Source organism: Verticillium nonalfalfae (assembly GCF_003724135.2).
Source record: "Verticillium nonalfalfae strain VnAa140/NRRL 66861 chromosome Unknown scaffold_258, whole genome shotgun sequence".
NCBI classification, from domain to species: Eukaryota; Fungi; Ascomycota; class Sordariomycetes; order Glomerellales; family Plectosphaerellaceae; genus Verticillium; species Verticillium nonalfalfae.
In genome coordinates this window covers 608-14,761 of record NW_021167483.1, presented here as the reverse complement: position 1 = coordinate 14,761, position 14,154 = coordinate 608, and the positions used below count along the sequence as shown (strand labels likewise).

General features: G+C 34.0%; 4 protein-coding genes across 4 annotated transcripts; 3 read left to right on the top strand and 1 right to left on the bottom strand.

The window, feature by feature from the left end:
* Positions 1–6,843: 6,843 nt before the first annotated feature.
* On the top strand, positions 6,844–7,131 carry D7B24_004551 (uncharacterized protein; the record flags this gene model as incomplete). Its single annotated transcript, XM_028638719.1, has 2 exons — positions 6,844–7,009; positions 7,124–7,131. The coding sequence occupies 2 exons, from the start codon at positions 6,844–6,846 to the stop codon at positions 7,129–7,131; spliced, it is 174 nt and encodes a 57-aa protein (XP_028490198.1).
* Positions 7,132–8,268: 1,137 nt separating this feature from the next.
* Positions 8,269–8,718, bottom strand: D7B24_004550 (uncharacterized protein; the record flags this gene model as incomplete). Its single annotated transcript, XM_028638718.1, has 1 exon — positions 8,269–8,718. The coding sequence occupies one exon, from the start codon at positions 8,716–8,718 to the stop codon at positions 8,269–8,271; it is 450 nt and encodes a 149-aa protein (XP_028490197.1).
* Positions 8,719–9,593: 875 nt separating this feature from the next.
* D7B24_004549 (uncharacterized protein) lies at positions 9,594–10,712 on the top strand (the record flags this gene model as incomplete). Its single annotated transcript, XM_028638717.1, has 3 exons — positions 9,594–9,743; positions 9,799–9,957; positions 10,020–10,712. 3 exons carry the CDS (start codon positions 9,594–9,596, stop codon positions 10,710–10,712), a joined length of 1,002 nt encoding a protein of 333 aa, XP_028490196.1.
* A 665-nt stretch (positions 10,713–11,377) lies between these two features.
* D7B24_004548 (uncharacterized protein) lies at positions 11,378–12,273 on the top strand (the record flags this gene model as incomplete). The annotated part of the gene is made up of 4 exons (XM_028638716.1): positions 11,378–11,446; positions 11,500–11,556; positions 11,594–11,913; positions 12,033–12,273. The coding sequence occupies 4 exons, from the start codon at positions 11,378–11,380 to the stop codon at positions 12,271–12,273; spliced, it is 687 nt and encodes a 228-aa protein (XP_028490195.1).
* Between the last annotated feature and the right edge of the window lie 1,881 nt (positions 12,274–14,154).

Genomic DNA, 14,154 nt, shown 5'->3' with positions numbered 1-14,154 from the left:
AGTTAATTTTAATATTATTATAAAAAGAGATATTTAATATTAATATATTAGAATCGAGTAACGTTAATTAAGCTTTATTACTCTAGAGAGTAAAAGAATAGTAAGAATAGTAAAACGATAAATAATAACCTATAAAGATTATATAACTCCTTTAAACCCGACTTTTATAAATTAAAGGGGTAAACCCTTAATAACCTTTAATTCTAGGGTTATTTAATTAATAAAGTAAATAATTTAATTAATACGAGATTATACTTTATTTATAAAGAAATAAAACTTTACCCCCGAATAATACTTAAAATCTATTAATTTAATATTACGCTTTATTATTATATTAATTAGTAAATTTATTAATTAAAAAAACTATAATTAAATAATTTATATTATTTTAGAATAAAAAGAGTAATTATTTAAAAGAGATTTATAATATTTTAAATAATAAAATATATATTTTTACTAATATATATAAGCTTTTATAAATCTAATATATATAATTTTATATATTCTTCTTAAATATACTTTTAAAATATATATAAACTTTCTTTTTAGAATATATAAATAAAAGTATAAAAATCTATTAAATATATTTAAAGATTAAATAATAATTCGATTTAGAGATTAATAGAGCTTAGTATTATATAGATTAGAGCTTTATAACTTTCGATTCTATTATTATAGAGCTTAAGAATATAAGAAAGCTAAGAATAGAAATTCTTTAAATCTTTTTAAATAGACTTTAATAGTATTAAAGAATACTTAGCTTTATATATTAAGAAGAGATTTATTTCTATATAAATACTTTAAAAGTAATTTAAAACGTTTTAAAGTTAAAGATTATATTAATAAGATTAAAACGATCTTTTAATATATTATCTATTTAATTTAAGAATATACTAAAAGTAAAAGAGAATATTAGAATATTTAAGTACTTCTATATTAATAAATAGTATAGGAATAGAGGCGGATATTACTAAATTAATAGAAAAGGAGATCGTAAAGAGTAATTAATATATAGAATAAATAATCGTTAAACTCCTAGAACTCGTAAATATTAGATATATTCTAAATTAGACTATAGATCGACGAAGTATTCTCTTAAGGAATAATAATACTTAAAAGAGTAATAGAAATATATATAGGAAGTATATAAAGATTACTAGAAAGGATACTATTAATTCCTAATAACTATAGAACTTAATAGGAGCTTAGATTCCGATAATTTAAAAGGGCTAAGAATAGAGGATCTCTATAGGTTTAGTCCTAAGAGTAAATTAATAAATACTTATATAATATACTTCTTAGAAAATAAATTATTTTAGTATAGGATTAGAAGGAGTAATTAAGAAGCTAAAAGGATAGTTTTAATAAAGTAAATATTTAATTAATATTAAATTAATAATATATTAACGTAATACGGAATTATCCTTAATATAAAAGTAATATAAGTTTCTATAATAAGAGTATTATAGATTAAAGCTTTAATAATTTTAATTTTAAATTTAATAATTAATAAATAGGGAATAAAGGTTAGAGTAAGATTTAGAATAAGAAACGCTATATTTATTATAGAAGAGATTACTATTTTAATATTTATTAAGAAGATTATATTCTATATTATCTTAATAAATACCCTATTTCTATTTTATATTAAAGATATAGACGATTTTAAAGTCTATTTAAATAATATTTATAATAAGTTAGTAAAGTATATTAAGAAGCTCTAAGAATATATATCTATTTTCTAAAAATAAAGTTATTTATAATTCTTTTTAAATATAAAGATTTATATTAATATTAAAATTATATATATAATAAGAATAAAGAGTAATAAAGCGTTATTCTTAATAGAAATAAAGCTTTACTAAATTTATAAACGATTTAGCTATTTATCTATTAAGAAACTATAGAATCTACTCTAAAGAGTAAATTATAATATTAATTAGGATACTTTAGAGCTAATAGATTACTTCTATTATTATTATTAGATTAAAAGGAGATCTCTATAATACTTTAAGTTTACTTTAAAGTTAAATATTAACTTTAATTATAAGATTTTAATTAATATTATATACTTAAATAGAAAACTTATCCTCTATATAATTAATACGAGTATAGGATTTTAATTTATAATTTCTATTTTTAATTTTATAACTTAAGTAATATAAGAAGCCTTTAAAAGGTATTAATTAAATATATACCTTAGCCCTCTAAATATTATAACTATTAATACTAAAACGAACTTTACTTCTATAGAATTTAAAGTAAAAGTATACCTTCTAAGTATAACTTATTATTAAATCTTAATAGAGGTTTATTAGTTAATTAGTAAAGTTAAGAGCTATTATAAACTAATTCGTAAAGTATATAAGATCCTAAAAATAGAATCTTATAATATAAGCCTAGAATTACTACTTTAAGGAGTAGTAAAGGTAGTAAACGATATTATTAAGCTTAATAGATTAATATTAATATTACTCGTATTTAGAGCTATATTTAGGATTATTAATAATTTAATATTAATTATAATTTAAGTATAATATATAGGAATAATTAATAAAGTAATAATAAAGCTTTAGTAAATAATTATTAAATAGAAGATTAATAATACTTTTAATACCTATAATAGACTAAATACTAAATAGTTACTATTAAGATTATTAAAGCTAGGAAGTAACGTCTTAGTATTCTAAGAGTAGGAGAAATAGACTAATCTATATAAAATTATATTAATATTTAATATAATAATTATAATTAATATAATTAATAGTTTAATAGAATTTAAAGGAATATACGTTAAATTATATAATAGATTATTAGATTAATAAACTAAGGATATAATAATAGTCCGATCTTTAAAGACCTTAGAACTATTTAAGTACTTAGAGCTAATTCTATTATAATAATATAAAAGACTTAGAAAGTTAGTAAATACTATAAATCTAATATAAGCTACGTTTATAGATCGCTAAAGTAATATAATTAAGATTTTACGGATCGAGTATTAATTTATTATTAAAAGAGAGTAATAAAGCTATAAACTAATTATTAAATTATAAAATAAAAGTAGAATAATAATACTTAGGAGGCTATTTAAATAATCTAATTAAGAGGAAATCGATTTACTTTTTATAATTAAAGTAATTATATTAATTAAGAGATTAGTATTTCCTAATATTAAGATCTTTAGATATTAACTTATAAAAAAAGTAAAAGGCCTCCTTTAAGCTTTATATAAAAAGTTAAAACTAGTAATTTAAAGGTATAGGGATTAAGAGAAGATAACCTTTTTAATATAATCGTTTACGATTATATACTATAGTTAACGATTAATCCTAGTAATTACCTTAATACTATAATAACGTAATTACTAATTAATATTCTATAATATTAATTAAGCTTATACTTAGAGAGTTATAGATCTATAATATAATATTCTTTTATATATTCCTAAGGAGATATAATATAGATACTTTAAAGGAACTATTTTCTATATTATAAAGCTTTTTTATAGGATTATAGAGTTAAGCCTTTATTAGTTTATAATTTATTAATAATATTATAAAGAGTATTTAAATATTATTCTAATAGGCTATAATCTATATCTCTTATTAATAAAAACTAAAGAGAGCTTTAGATTAATTAGGATATAGATTAATAATACCCTAAACCTTAGAGAGCTTACGTTTATAGAAAAAGAATAAAAAGAGCTCTAGAGAGCTAGCTTCTACGTAAAGCTTACTTTTATCCTAAATATAGGATTAAAAGGGGTATTTAATAGCTATATTATTAAAATCGGAACTAATAATCTTATAATTTTATAGAAAAGCTAGATTAATCGCTTAGAGTAAATAACCCTAGGGATAGAAGATTTAGAGTAATAATTTATCGCTTAGAGAGCTCGAGGCGTATATATAGCTTTTATTTATTAACCGGAAATAGCCTTCGACTTTACTATAACCTCTTAAACTAAGAACTTAAAAAGGGACGATTTTAAAAGGCTTAATAAATATATATAATAGTAGATCGATAATATAAACTATAACTTAAATTATATATACCTCGATCTATTAATAGCTTAATTATATATATTTATTAATAGCTTTTTTATAAATAATAAAGACTTTAGTTTATAAATCGGATTTATTATCTTTCTTAATAATAAACGTTTTTATAATTAAGAGAACGCTTTTATAGTATATAGTAATATCTTTTATTAATAATTTATTAAATATAAATAAGTTATATATTTAGTTCTAATTAGCGAAATTTATAAAATAATTAATAGTTTTAATATAGTTTATATCTTTAAATAAATACTCTATAAGATCTATAAATACTTAGAATTATTACTTTTATAAATAGTTATTTATATTAATAGTTATTCGCTTTATTAATACTTAATTTAACTAAGCGTAATAGTAAAGAAATATTTAATAATAGATTTTATAGTATTATAGTAAAACTATAAAGAACGTAAAGTTAATAAAATCTATTAAATAGTAAAAAGAGATAACCCTATAGTTTTAATAATTAAAGGAGCTTTAAATTAAATATTAAAAATATTAATAAACTCTAATAAAGTTATAATTAAGATTAAAAGATAGATTAAATATTAAGAAAAGAATAATTAAAAAGTAAAAATAATTAATATTAATAATAATTAACTATACTTTAAAAATAATTATTCTATAAATAATAAAATAGTAAAGTAAAAGCTTAATAAGACGATTAAGCTTTAAAATCTAAGGACTCTAAGTTTAATTATTTTAGTAAGTCCTATTAGAAGTAATTAAAGAGCTATAGAGCTATAGCCCGCTTAGCTATTTTACGTTTAATATTACTAAGATTATCTAAATCTCTATTAAAATTATTACTTTTTATAGCCTCCTCCTCTTTAGTAATTATTAATATATTTTTAATAATAATATACTATTTCTCTATATTTTATATCCCCTATTAATTAATCGTATAATTAAAGAATTAAGGAAAAGAAAAAGGAAAAGAACTTATAAATTTATTATTTTTATCTTAAATAATTAAAAACTTTATAATAAGCTTAAATACTTTAATTAAATTAAATATAATAATCGTTAAAGCTATAAATATTAGAAATAAAGATTATAGAAACTTATATTAATTTATAAGAGTACTTAGAGGTATATTTATAATAATAAAAACTTTTAAGCTCTAAATTATAATATATATTATTAATATTAGTTTTAGTTTATTTATTAATAAAATAAGACTTTAAGTACTTTAAATAAAGGACTTTTCGAATTTTAATATATATATATATTATATCCTAGATTAATAGCTTTTATAATTAGTACTAACTAAGTTCTTATACTTCGCTACTCTTTTAATAGGAGGGGTAATAAGTATAGGGGCTTTATACTTAAGTAGTATTATCGAGGCTAAAGAGAGAGAAAAAAAGAGAGAGAGAGAATAATAAAAATAGGGATTTACTAATTATTAAAGCTCTTAGATAATAGATTAAGTTAATTAATCTTAAAAATAGAAAATCATTATAAAGAAAAGGAGAGGTAAAAGGAATAAAATCGTAAAATCTTATTAATTAGATATCTAGACTTATAGAGTATAGTATTTACTAGATTAATTAAATAAAATCTATTAATTCTATTTAAGTAATTTAATTCTATTATTCTCTTTTAAAGGTAATATAATTTAATTATTCTATAGAAAATTAATAAAAAAAGTAATTATAATAATATATTTACTTTCTATTAATAAATTAATAATTTAAAAGTATTAAGAATATATATTTAGTTATTCTAAAAACGCTATTTAAGTACTTATTACGTTATAAGAGTATTATTTATTTCCTTTATTAAAAAGCTTTAATTATTTATTCTTATTATTTAAATTATAATTTAATTTATTTCCTTTAAAAGCTATTTATAAATAATTCTATTACTCTAAGGTATTAGAGATTAAGAGCTTAACCTTATATAAATAAAGAGATTAAGCTATAGTTTTTCGTTATTTATATCTATTATTCTCCTATTATTAAATATTAACGTTAAATAGGAAAGGTAAATCTAATACGCTAAAGACTAAGGACTAGAAGTACGCGGGAATACTTATTAGCTTTAGTAATAGCTCTTAATATTAGTTCTTATAGCTATTCTATCTATAAAGAAAAGAGAGCTAATATTAAATTAATATTAAGGAATTCCCTAAAGTAGTAATCCCGATAGGGGATTACTAATATAGTAATTACCGGAGCTATAGATTTATAGCTCCTAGGAGTACGTAAATTATAGCTTACGTAATTAATAAATTAGATAGGTATATTTAATTTACGTAGGTAGTAATAATTTAAGGATAGAGCGAGATATTATAAGATATATATTACTTACTCTATATATTTAGAGCTCTTAGGTATAGCTAAAGTAATAAATTAGGGTTTATATAAGTAGTAAAGCCCTCTTAATATTCTTATTATATAGTTATAGTTAGGTAGCCTACTTACTTATCTAGCCTACTTATATATTATATATATTATATTATAGGAATAATTATTAGAAAGGTTAATAGATTAAGAGTTAGAGGAAGGTATTAACTATCCCTTTTTCCTAGAGACTATTAAGAAATTATTAATAAGTCCCTTTACTTATTATATAAGACTCCTAAATATCAGCAGCGCCTATGAGTCTCTATAATCCTTTCAGTAGTTATATCACCTAGTAACGATACTTCTCCCCTTCTTAGTGAGGCAATTAGATATATTGGCCGGGCTATCGGTGCTCAGGAAGAAGCCGGCTGCTGGTCCCTCGGCCCTTTGATCATCCAATCCATCCTCTTCCTCGTCGGCCCCGCCTCATGGCTGCCTCTGTCTACATGATCCTCGGCCGCATTATCGTCCTTGCCGAGGGCGAGACCTACTCCCCCAACCGCCCCCTCTGGCTCACCAAGATCTTTGTCGTCGGCGACGTCCTCTCCCTCCTGGCGCAGGCCCAGGGCGCGGCCTCATCGCCGAAGCCGACCTGTGCGTGCTGTACGACGCGAGCGCCGGAATCTGGGCCCGCAGTCTGTTCAAGGTCATCTAGTACCCCGACGGCAACGACGGGTTTCTGATCATGTGTCAAAGCGCGGTTTAGAGCAGAGTGAAGGGGCCTTCCACAGGGTCCGCAGGTAGTTAGAATATAGGTATGGGGTCGTAATACATCTGAATTCTGGCCCTCCGCAGCCTATATATACGTTCTCTCGTGGCCCTTAGCCCCCTGACCAGCCCCCTTGCTTGGCGGCCCCCTGGCGGCTCCGCAGGGTGCCCTGACATCATGATAGCCACGAGGTCTGAATCTACCTCTTCGACGGCCTCCTCATGGTCGCTGCCCTGCTGTGGATGAACTTGTACCACCCGCCGAAATAGGACTGCTGCTGCGTGGCGACGCTACTGACGTCTCCAATGGGCTGGAGCTCGTTTACGTCAGGCTGCCGTACAAGTTGCCGGTCTTCAGCAGCCGCAAGCCATCGGGTGAGAGGTTGTGGTCGTAGCCGCGGGGGGAGTAAGAGTCTACTAGGCTTTTCCCTAGTGTAATCTACAGTGAGTGACTTGAAAAAGGGATAGATAGACTTTCGTGGCAGGCCTGCTCTAGTCTTATATTCTCTGAGCTGATTAAGCGGCATTTCAAGGTGATCGCTGTTTCTTTCGTTTCTTTTGTCTCATCAACAGCTGGTTTTAATATTTATCATAGGTGTTGGCTGATGCTAGAAATTGATTTGGGTAGAGTTATAGGGTAGAGGTATAATTGTTACGAATTGTACGGTCTTGTATATGACTGCCTGCAATGGTGTGTTCATGGGGAATTTACGGGCACTTGACCGTCTGTTTTACAAAAGCTCAACCAGCTGGCTTCGAGGTTTACTTCCAGACGATGAATCTGGGGCTTCGCGACATCACCTGTCGAGGTCACACGGCTCACTGCTCCGTCACTGCTCTGTCAATGGCGGATATGATTATGAACTAATCTTGCAACACCGAGATGCATCCAGTTAGCGAGTAGCCGCGTTCACTGATCAGGACGCAATGTACTAGCAATGATGGGGTTCCCACGTCAAGAGATGGCCAGTCACGGGTGATGCCAGCCCTCGCAATCTTCCAAGTGCCCTTGCAGCCGCTGTTACAGCGGTACGACTACGCGGATCTTGCCGAAATCGCGGGTCCAGAGTGTCATCTCGGGGCATACATCAAGGTCATCATCGGATCAACAGGTTACTAAACTTCATCTCGTCTAAGACCAGCACCTACATCCTAAGCAAGGACAAATCCCCATGAGGAGGCGCCGCTACAACGCTGTTTCTCTCAGCGATCCTCCAATCCTCCCGCCCGTCAAAAATGCCCCTGACCAGCTTGTCGCGATAGATTCCCCAGTTGGTGACCAGCTTGCCCTTATCCTCGCCCACGCCGAAGATGTCGGCCCTGGAATACGTCGTGGCCTCGGCCGTGCCCTCGCCTGTGATCTCGATGATCTGCGTGCTCAGGGCGTGCAGCGTTTGGAGGTTGCCGACCATGCCTTGCACAGCCATCTTGAGCGCATCAATCCCTTCGATGGTGCCGCCGGAACCGGGGAAGGTTACCTTGGCGGTGTCGGTGAAGGCGCTGGAGAAGGTCGTCCAGTCGCGGAGGTCGACGCCGATGCAGTAGCGGGCGATGCAGCTGCGGATGAAGTCGTGGTCGGACGTAGTTGGGGCCATTGTGACCTGGGCCGGAGATGTAGAGCAAGAAATCGAATGCGATTAATCGAGTGTTGGAGATTTGAGATGAGGGGGAGCTTGCGCTTGATAAGTTTTGTCTCAGGGACTTGCCCTCAAGGTAGATAGAAAGCCACACGCGTCACTGGAGGGCAGTGTTCGAACCTGGACGTTGTAATCCAGGACTTATAGACAAATTGCGAAACTCTTTGCTGAGCGAAGAGTCCATCTGCGTGACGGATTGATCTTCGAAAGACCTCCCTGTAAGCAACTTGAATGTCTATTACGTGAGATGGAGCACTAGGTGGCTCGACGCAATGAATCCAAGTCATACGGCATCAGACATATTCAGACTTGACAAGGTGTTAGCCCGGCGAATCACCTTACAAACCAGACAATCGTTGCCTACAAGATTTGTCTCTCTGAAATCAAGTGTGCAAAAACCTTGTCGAGAGCTGAGTCCTCGGCAATGTACGAAGTATTTAGCGTCTTTGTCAACGCGAGTCAAAACTCCGAATGAAAATAGCAGCTTACAAATCTGGCCCGAGCACCCTAGCCCGTCTTTAGTCAAGCTTCAGACAAATAATTTGTGATGCGAGCAACGGGCCGAGCCTAACTGGGTATCATAAGCAACCCCAAACTCCGCCCCAAGTCGTAAAATACGGAGTGTTGTGTAAGGTGATTATCAACTAAACTCAACGGAACGCATCAAAGGTTGTTACATAAATGAAATCTCATCGGTACTGCGAAAGGGCGGCAACTGAACAAGAGCACACTCAAATTAGCAAAAACCGACAAAAACATCCACATCAACACCGACATTAACATCTGCTATACACTCATCTTGTCCCGGGCCTTAAACTCCTCAACTCAACATCATGCCCCACCCTTCGAAGAACACCCCCGTTGCTCTGGCCATCGGAACCCACACCTGGGTGCCAACCCCAGAGGATGAGGTCAGACAGGACGAGATCCTGGCCGTGTTGCGCAAGCACCATATCAACGTCCTTGACACCGCCAGGAGCTACGTAAACAAAAGTCATCCGTGTTTCTTGCGAAACTTACTGATGAATGATAAACTAGGGTAACGGTGCATCCGAGACGGCCCTCGGAAACAAGAAGCTCGCGCAAGAGTTCAAGGTCTACACCAAGGCCGCTACCGGCGTGATCGAGGGAACCGGCAAGAAGGACTTGATCCTTAACTTCGCCAACGAGAGTCTCAAGGCCCTGCAAGTCGACAAGGTACGCAATCCAACAAACAGTGCTAGCCACAAGTGCAAAACAATGCTCACCCCGTGCCCCAGATCCCGCTCTATCTCCTCCACGCCCCTGACGAGACAGTCCCCGTCAATGAGCAAATGGACGCCATCCAGACCCTCTACAAAGAAGGCAAGTTCGTCGCCTTCGGCCTCTCCAACTTCTCCAAGGACCAAGTCCTCGAGTACCACGCCTACGCTAAGGCCAACGGCTACGTCCTCCCCACCGTGTACCAGGGCAGCTACAGCATCGCCGTCCGCGGCAACGAGACCGCTCTCTTTCCCACCCTCCGCGAGCTGGGCTTCTCCATCCAGGCCTACTCCCCCATGGCTGCCGGCCTCCTCGCCAAGACCCCCGAGTACATCGAGCAAGGCAAGGGCAGCTGGGACCCGAGCACCCCGCTCGGCCAGGTGCTGCGCGACCTCTACTACAAGCCCTCGTACATGAAGATGCTAGAGCAGTTTGGGAAGCTCGCCGAGGGCCTCAACATAAGCAGGTCCTCGCTTTCGCACCGCTGGCTGCGGTACCACTCTGGCCTTGACGGGAGCCTAGGCGACGAACTGCTCATCGGGGCCGTTACCGCCGAGCAGCTGGAGGAGACCTTGCTGGAACTTGAGAAGGGGCCCCTGGAGTCGTGGGTTGTGGAGAGGATCGACGGTCTTTGGGACTTGATTAAGGCGGATGCCCCTATTGGCAACCTGGAGTCGATTCGCAAGGTCTTCCGGCCTCTTCTCAGCTAGACAACATTCCTGGAGTCGATTCGCAAGGTCTTCCGGCCTCTTCTCAGCTAGACAACATTACTGTTTTGTTGGTCATCTTTATAGATTGGGTAACAGAGGTTTACAATCAATATCGCTCGAAGAACAATCGCCATAGACAGTACAGACGTCGATCGTAAGGCCAAGTCTATGCATGAGTCTCTGTCCGTGAGCCGTTATCTGTAATCCATAATCTGTAACCGTAGCCGTATTCTAAACGTAGTCCGTTGACCTCGTCCTACGCAAAGTCGTGCTGCGCCGTCTCAACATTTTCATATCCATAACACCGTACCCGCGATGCCAAAACGCGGATCTGAAGGACCAAAGCAAAAGACAGGATCCCAGAAACAAATCAGGAATACCCGAACATCAAAACAGATAGCGTACAATCATACAAATTGTCAACACTCTCCTAACTTCACGCTTTCATCCTCTACTTGAGCCTATTTTTCCTTTCGGGCGCGGCACCAAATTACCACAGGCTCTCGCCCGCGCGCTGCGGCCTTTCAATTACCAGCCGAGTGAGCATCTCGTTGCAAGTGCGAGCATACAGGAATTGGAACACCTTCTCTTGCTTGACGTCGTGGTCTCTGTTGAGGAACGAGACGACGTCGGCGACCAAGATCCGGACCCTCACTGGACACAGCATGGGTGTCCGCTGCCTCAAGGTCTCCGGCAGCAAAGTCTTCTCCGGGTTGCTCGACTCGTCGATCAAGGTCTGGAACTGGGAGACGAGCTACTGCCTCCCCACATGACGACCCCACACCAGGGTGTGCTGGTCCTCGACTACGACGACGAGCTTCAGCTCCTCGTCAGCGGCAGCATGGTCCGCACAGTCAAGGTCTTCAATTGACAGCAGGAAGACCTTCAGCCTGCGCGGCCACACCGACTGGGTCAACGACCTCAACATCCACCGCAAGTCCAACACCATGTGGACCGCCTCGGACGACACCACCGTCTGCCTCTTCGACCTGCGCACGAAGAAGCGCATCAAGACGTCCAAGGGCCACGTCGGCCAGGTCCAGCAGGTCCTCCTCATGTCGGCCGACTTTGGCCCCAACGAGGAGAGCGACGCCGCTTCGATTGAGAGTGGCCGCAGCCTTACCCCGCCGACGCAGTCGCCCAGCCACGCCTCTCAATCAGCGGCTATGGCTCCAGAAACGGAGAAGCCGATTCTGCCCGGGTAAGGTCCCTGCCGGCGTATATCTACATCGCCTCCCTCGACAACACCCTCAAGCTGTGGAACACGGCGACGGGCAGGTGCATCCGCACCACATTCGGCCACGTCGAGGGCATCTGAAGTCTGACGGGCGACTCGCTGCACCAGGCATCGGGGAGCCAGGACAGCAGCATCAAGATCTGGGAGCCCAAGCCAGGCGCTTGTCAGACGACGTATAGGGGCCACCCTGGCCCGGTATCGGCGGTCATATTTGACGACACGAAGTTCGTGTCCGCGGGCGAGGATGGAAACTTTATCGTGAGGTCGTTCGAGGCGGACGGGCTGCTAGCTGCCTGCGGGGAGTTGTCCGTCGACGCCGCCTGATAGTGAGGGCGTTAAAATGTTTCCCACGAATGTGTTCATAATGGGGTTTTGGGTGTGGAGATGTATTATATTCGTCATATAGCATATACCGGGGCGTTCAAAGCGCGACAGGTGTTTCCTGGAATAAATGAGGTCAACCTTTTCATGACTTAAAGCTTGACTGTGTGTGATACTGCAATGGTGTTTTGCGCTCACGATCATAACTAGAGGTTCATCGGTGTCCCATCAGGTTGCCACGTCAGGTGACTGTGTAGCCCGAGCTCAAAGTCCGCTCAAGTGGTAGCAACTCTCTTTTGAAGCCGTATCCGCGAGGGTAGGCGTGTGGCCCGTTCAGGGCATGGCATCATACACAAAGGTGGGGAGAGCAACGCCACATTCGACAGTTCGCGGTCTCGGGGGGGCAGAGGGCCTCAAATATAACCCTATCTATTAAGGAGTCTTATTCGACGAGTGAAGGGATCACTACTAATCTCTTAGAGGTCGCTAAGAAGAAAGAGTAATTAATACCCTTCTCTAAATCCTAATCTATGAACTTTTCTTATAATTATTCCTAAATTACGCTTAGTCCCCTCTACTTACGTCTTATAATTAAATAATAAGCGATCCTTTAATACCTTAATAACCTATTTAGGCTTTAATATAATACCCTAAGTCTTTATTTCCTTTATCCTAAAGTCTAATTTAATTAAAGAATTAAAAACTATTTATTAAATATTAGTTAATTCTCCTTTAAAATACTTAATATTATTTAATTTAAAGATATTTATATATTCTAAGTATTTATTTAATTCTAAAATATCTATATAAGTTTTTTTTATCTATTAATTAGGGTATTTTAATTGATAATAATAATCTAATAATATATATAATAAGTAAGTAGGCTACCCGACTATAATTATATAATAAGAACTTTATTCTAGTTAACTAGAACGACTTAAATTAATTAAAACTACTTAGAATACTCTTTTCTAGATATCTCTATCTCTATCTAATAAGGTTATATATTATATTTAAGCTTATTATAAATACTATATTACTATTTCTACGTTTTAACCTTTAATTTAAGTTTACTATTTTAATAAATTCCCTCTTTTACTTATATATTAACTTTAATTTTAGCTTATAGCCTTTATCTTTAATTTAAAATAAATCTCCCTCTTTATCTAAAATATATTTTCTTAACTCTAAAATATTTACTTAAAGTTATATTCTCCTCTTAAAGGATAAGAATTTCTAATATTATAAAGGCTATTTTATATATAATACTATATACCCTTTTTATAAAGTATTCGATAGATTTAATAATGAATATTAAAAAGCTTCTTTAATATTTAATAATTCGACTTTTAATTAAATTATATTATAAAATTACTTTAATTAAGTTATTAAATATTTCGGAGACTTAAAGTATTAATATTATGAAATCCTCTTTAATAAATATTAATATCTATAACTTTATATTTAGCTTTAAAATAATATTTTCTAAGTTTATTAGAATAAGCTTAGCCCTTTTAAATCCTCTTTTAATATTTTTCTTTATTATAAATTCTTTAAAAGTTATAAAAAATAAAGAAAAGAAGTCTTTTTTAATAATATAATTTATATTTATCTATATCGTTTTTTTAATTTATTAATTATAAGCTTTCTTAAATAAACTAAAATAATTAATATTAAAAGGTTTAAGTAATATAATAAATAAAGAGGGATATAGAATATAATAATATTATTTTCTTTATAGAATAATATAGATATATAGTAAGTAATCTAATATAGTAAATAGTCTATATAACCTTTATTCTATAGATCTAGGCTATTATAATTATATAATAATATATTAAATTAAAATAAAAACTATTTATTACTATTTAAGGATAATAGGTA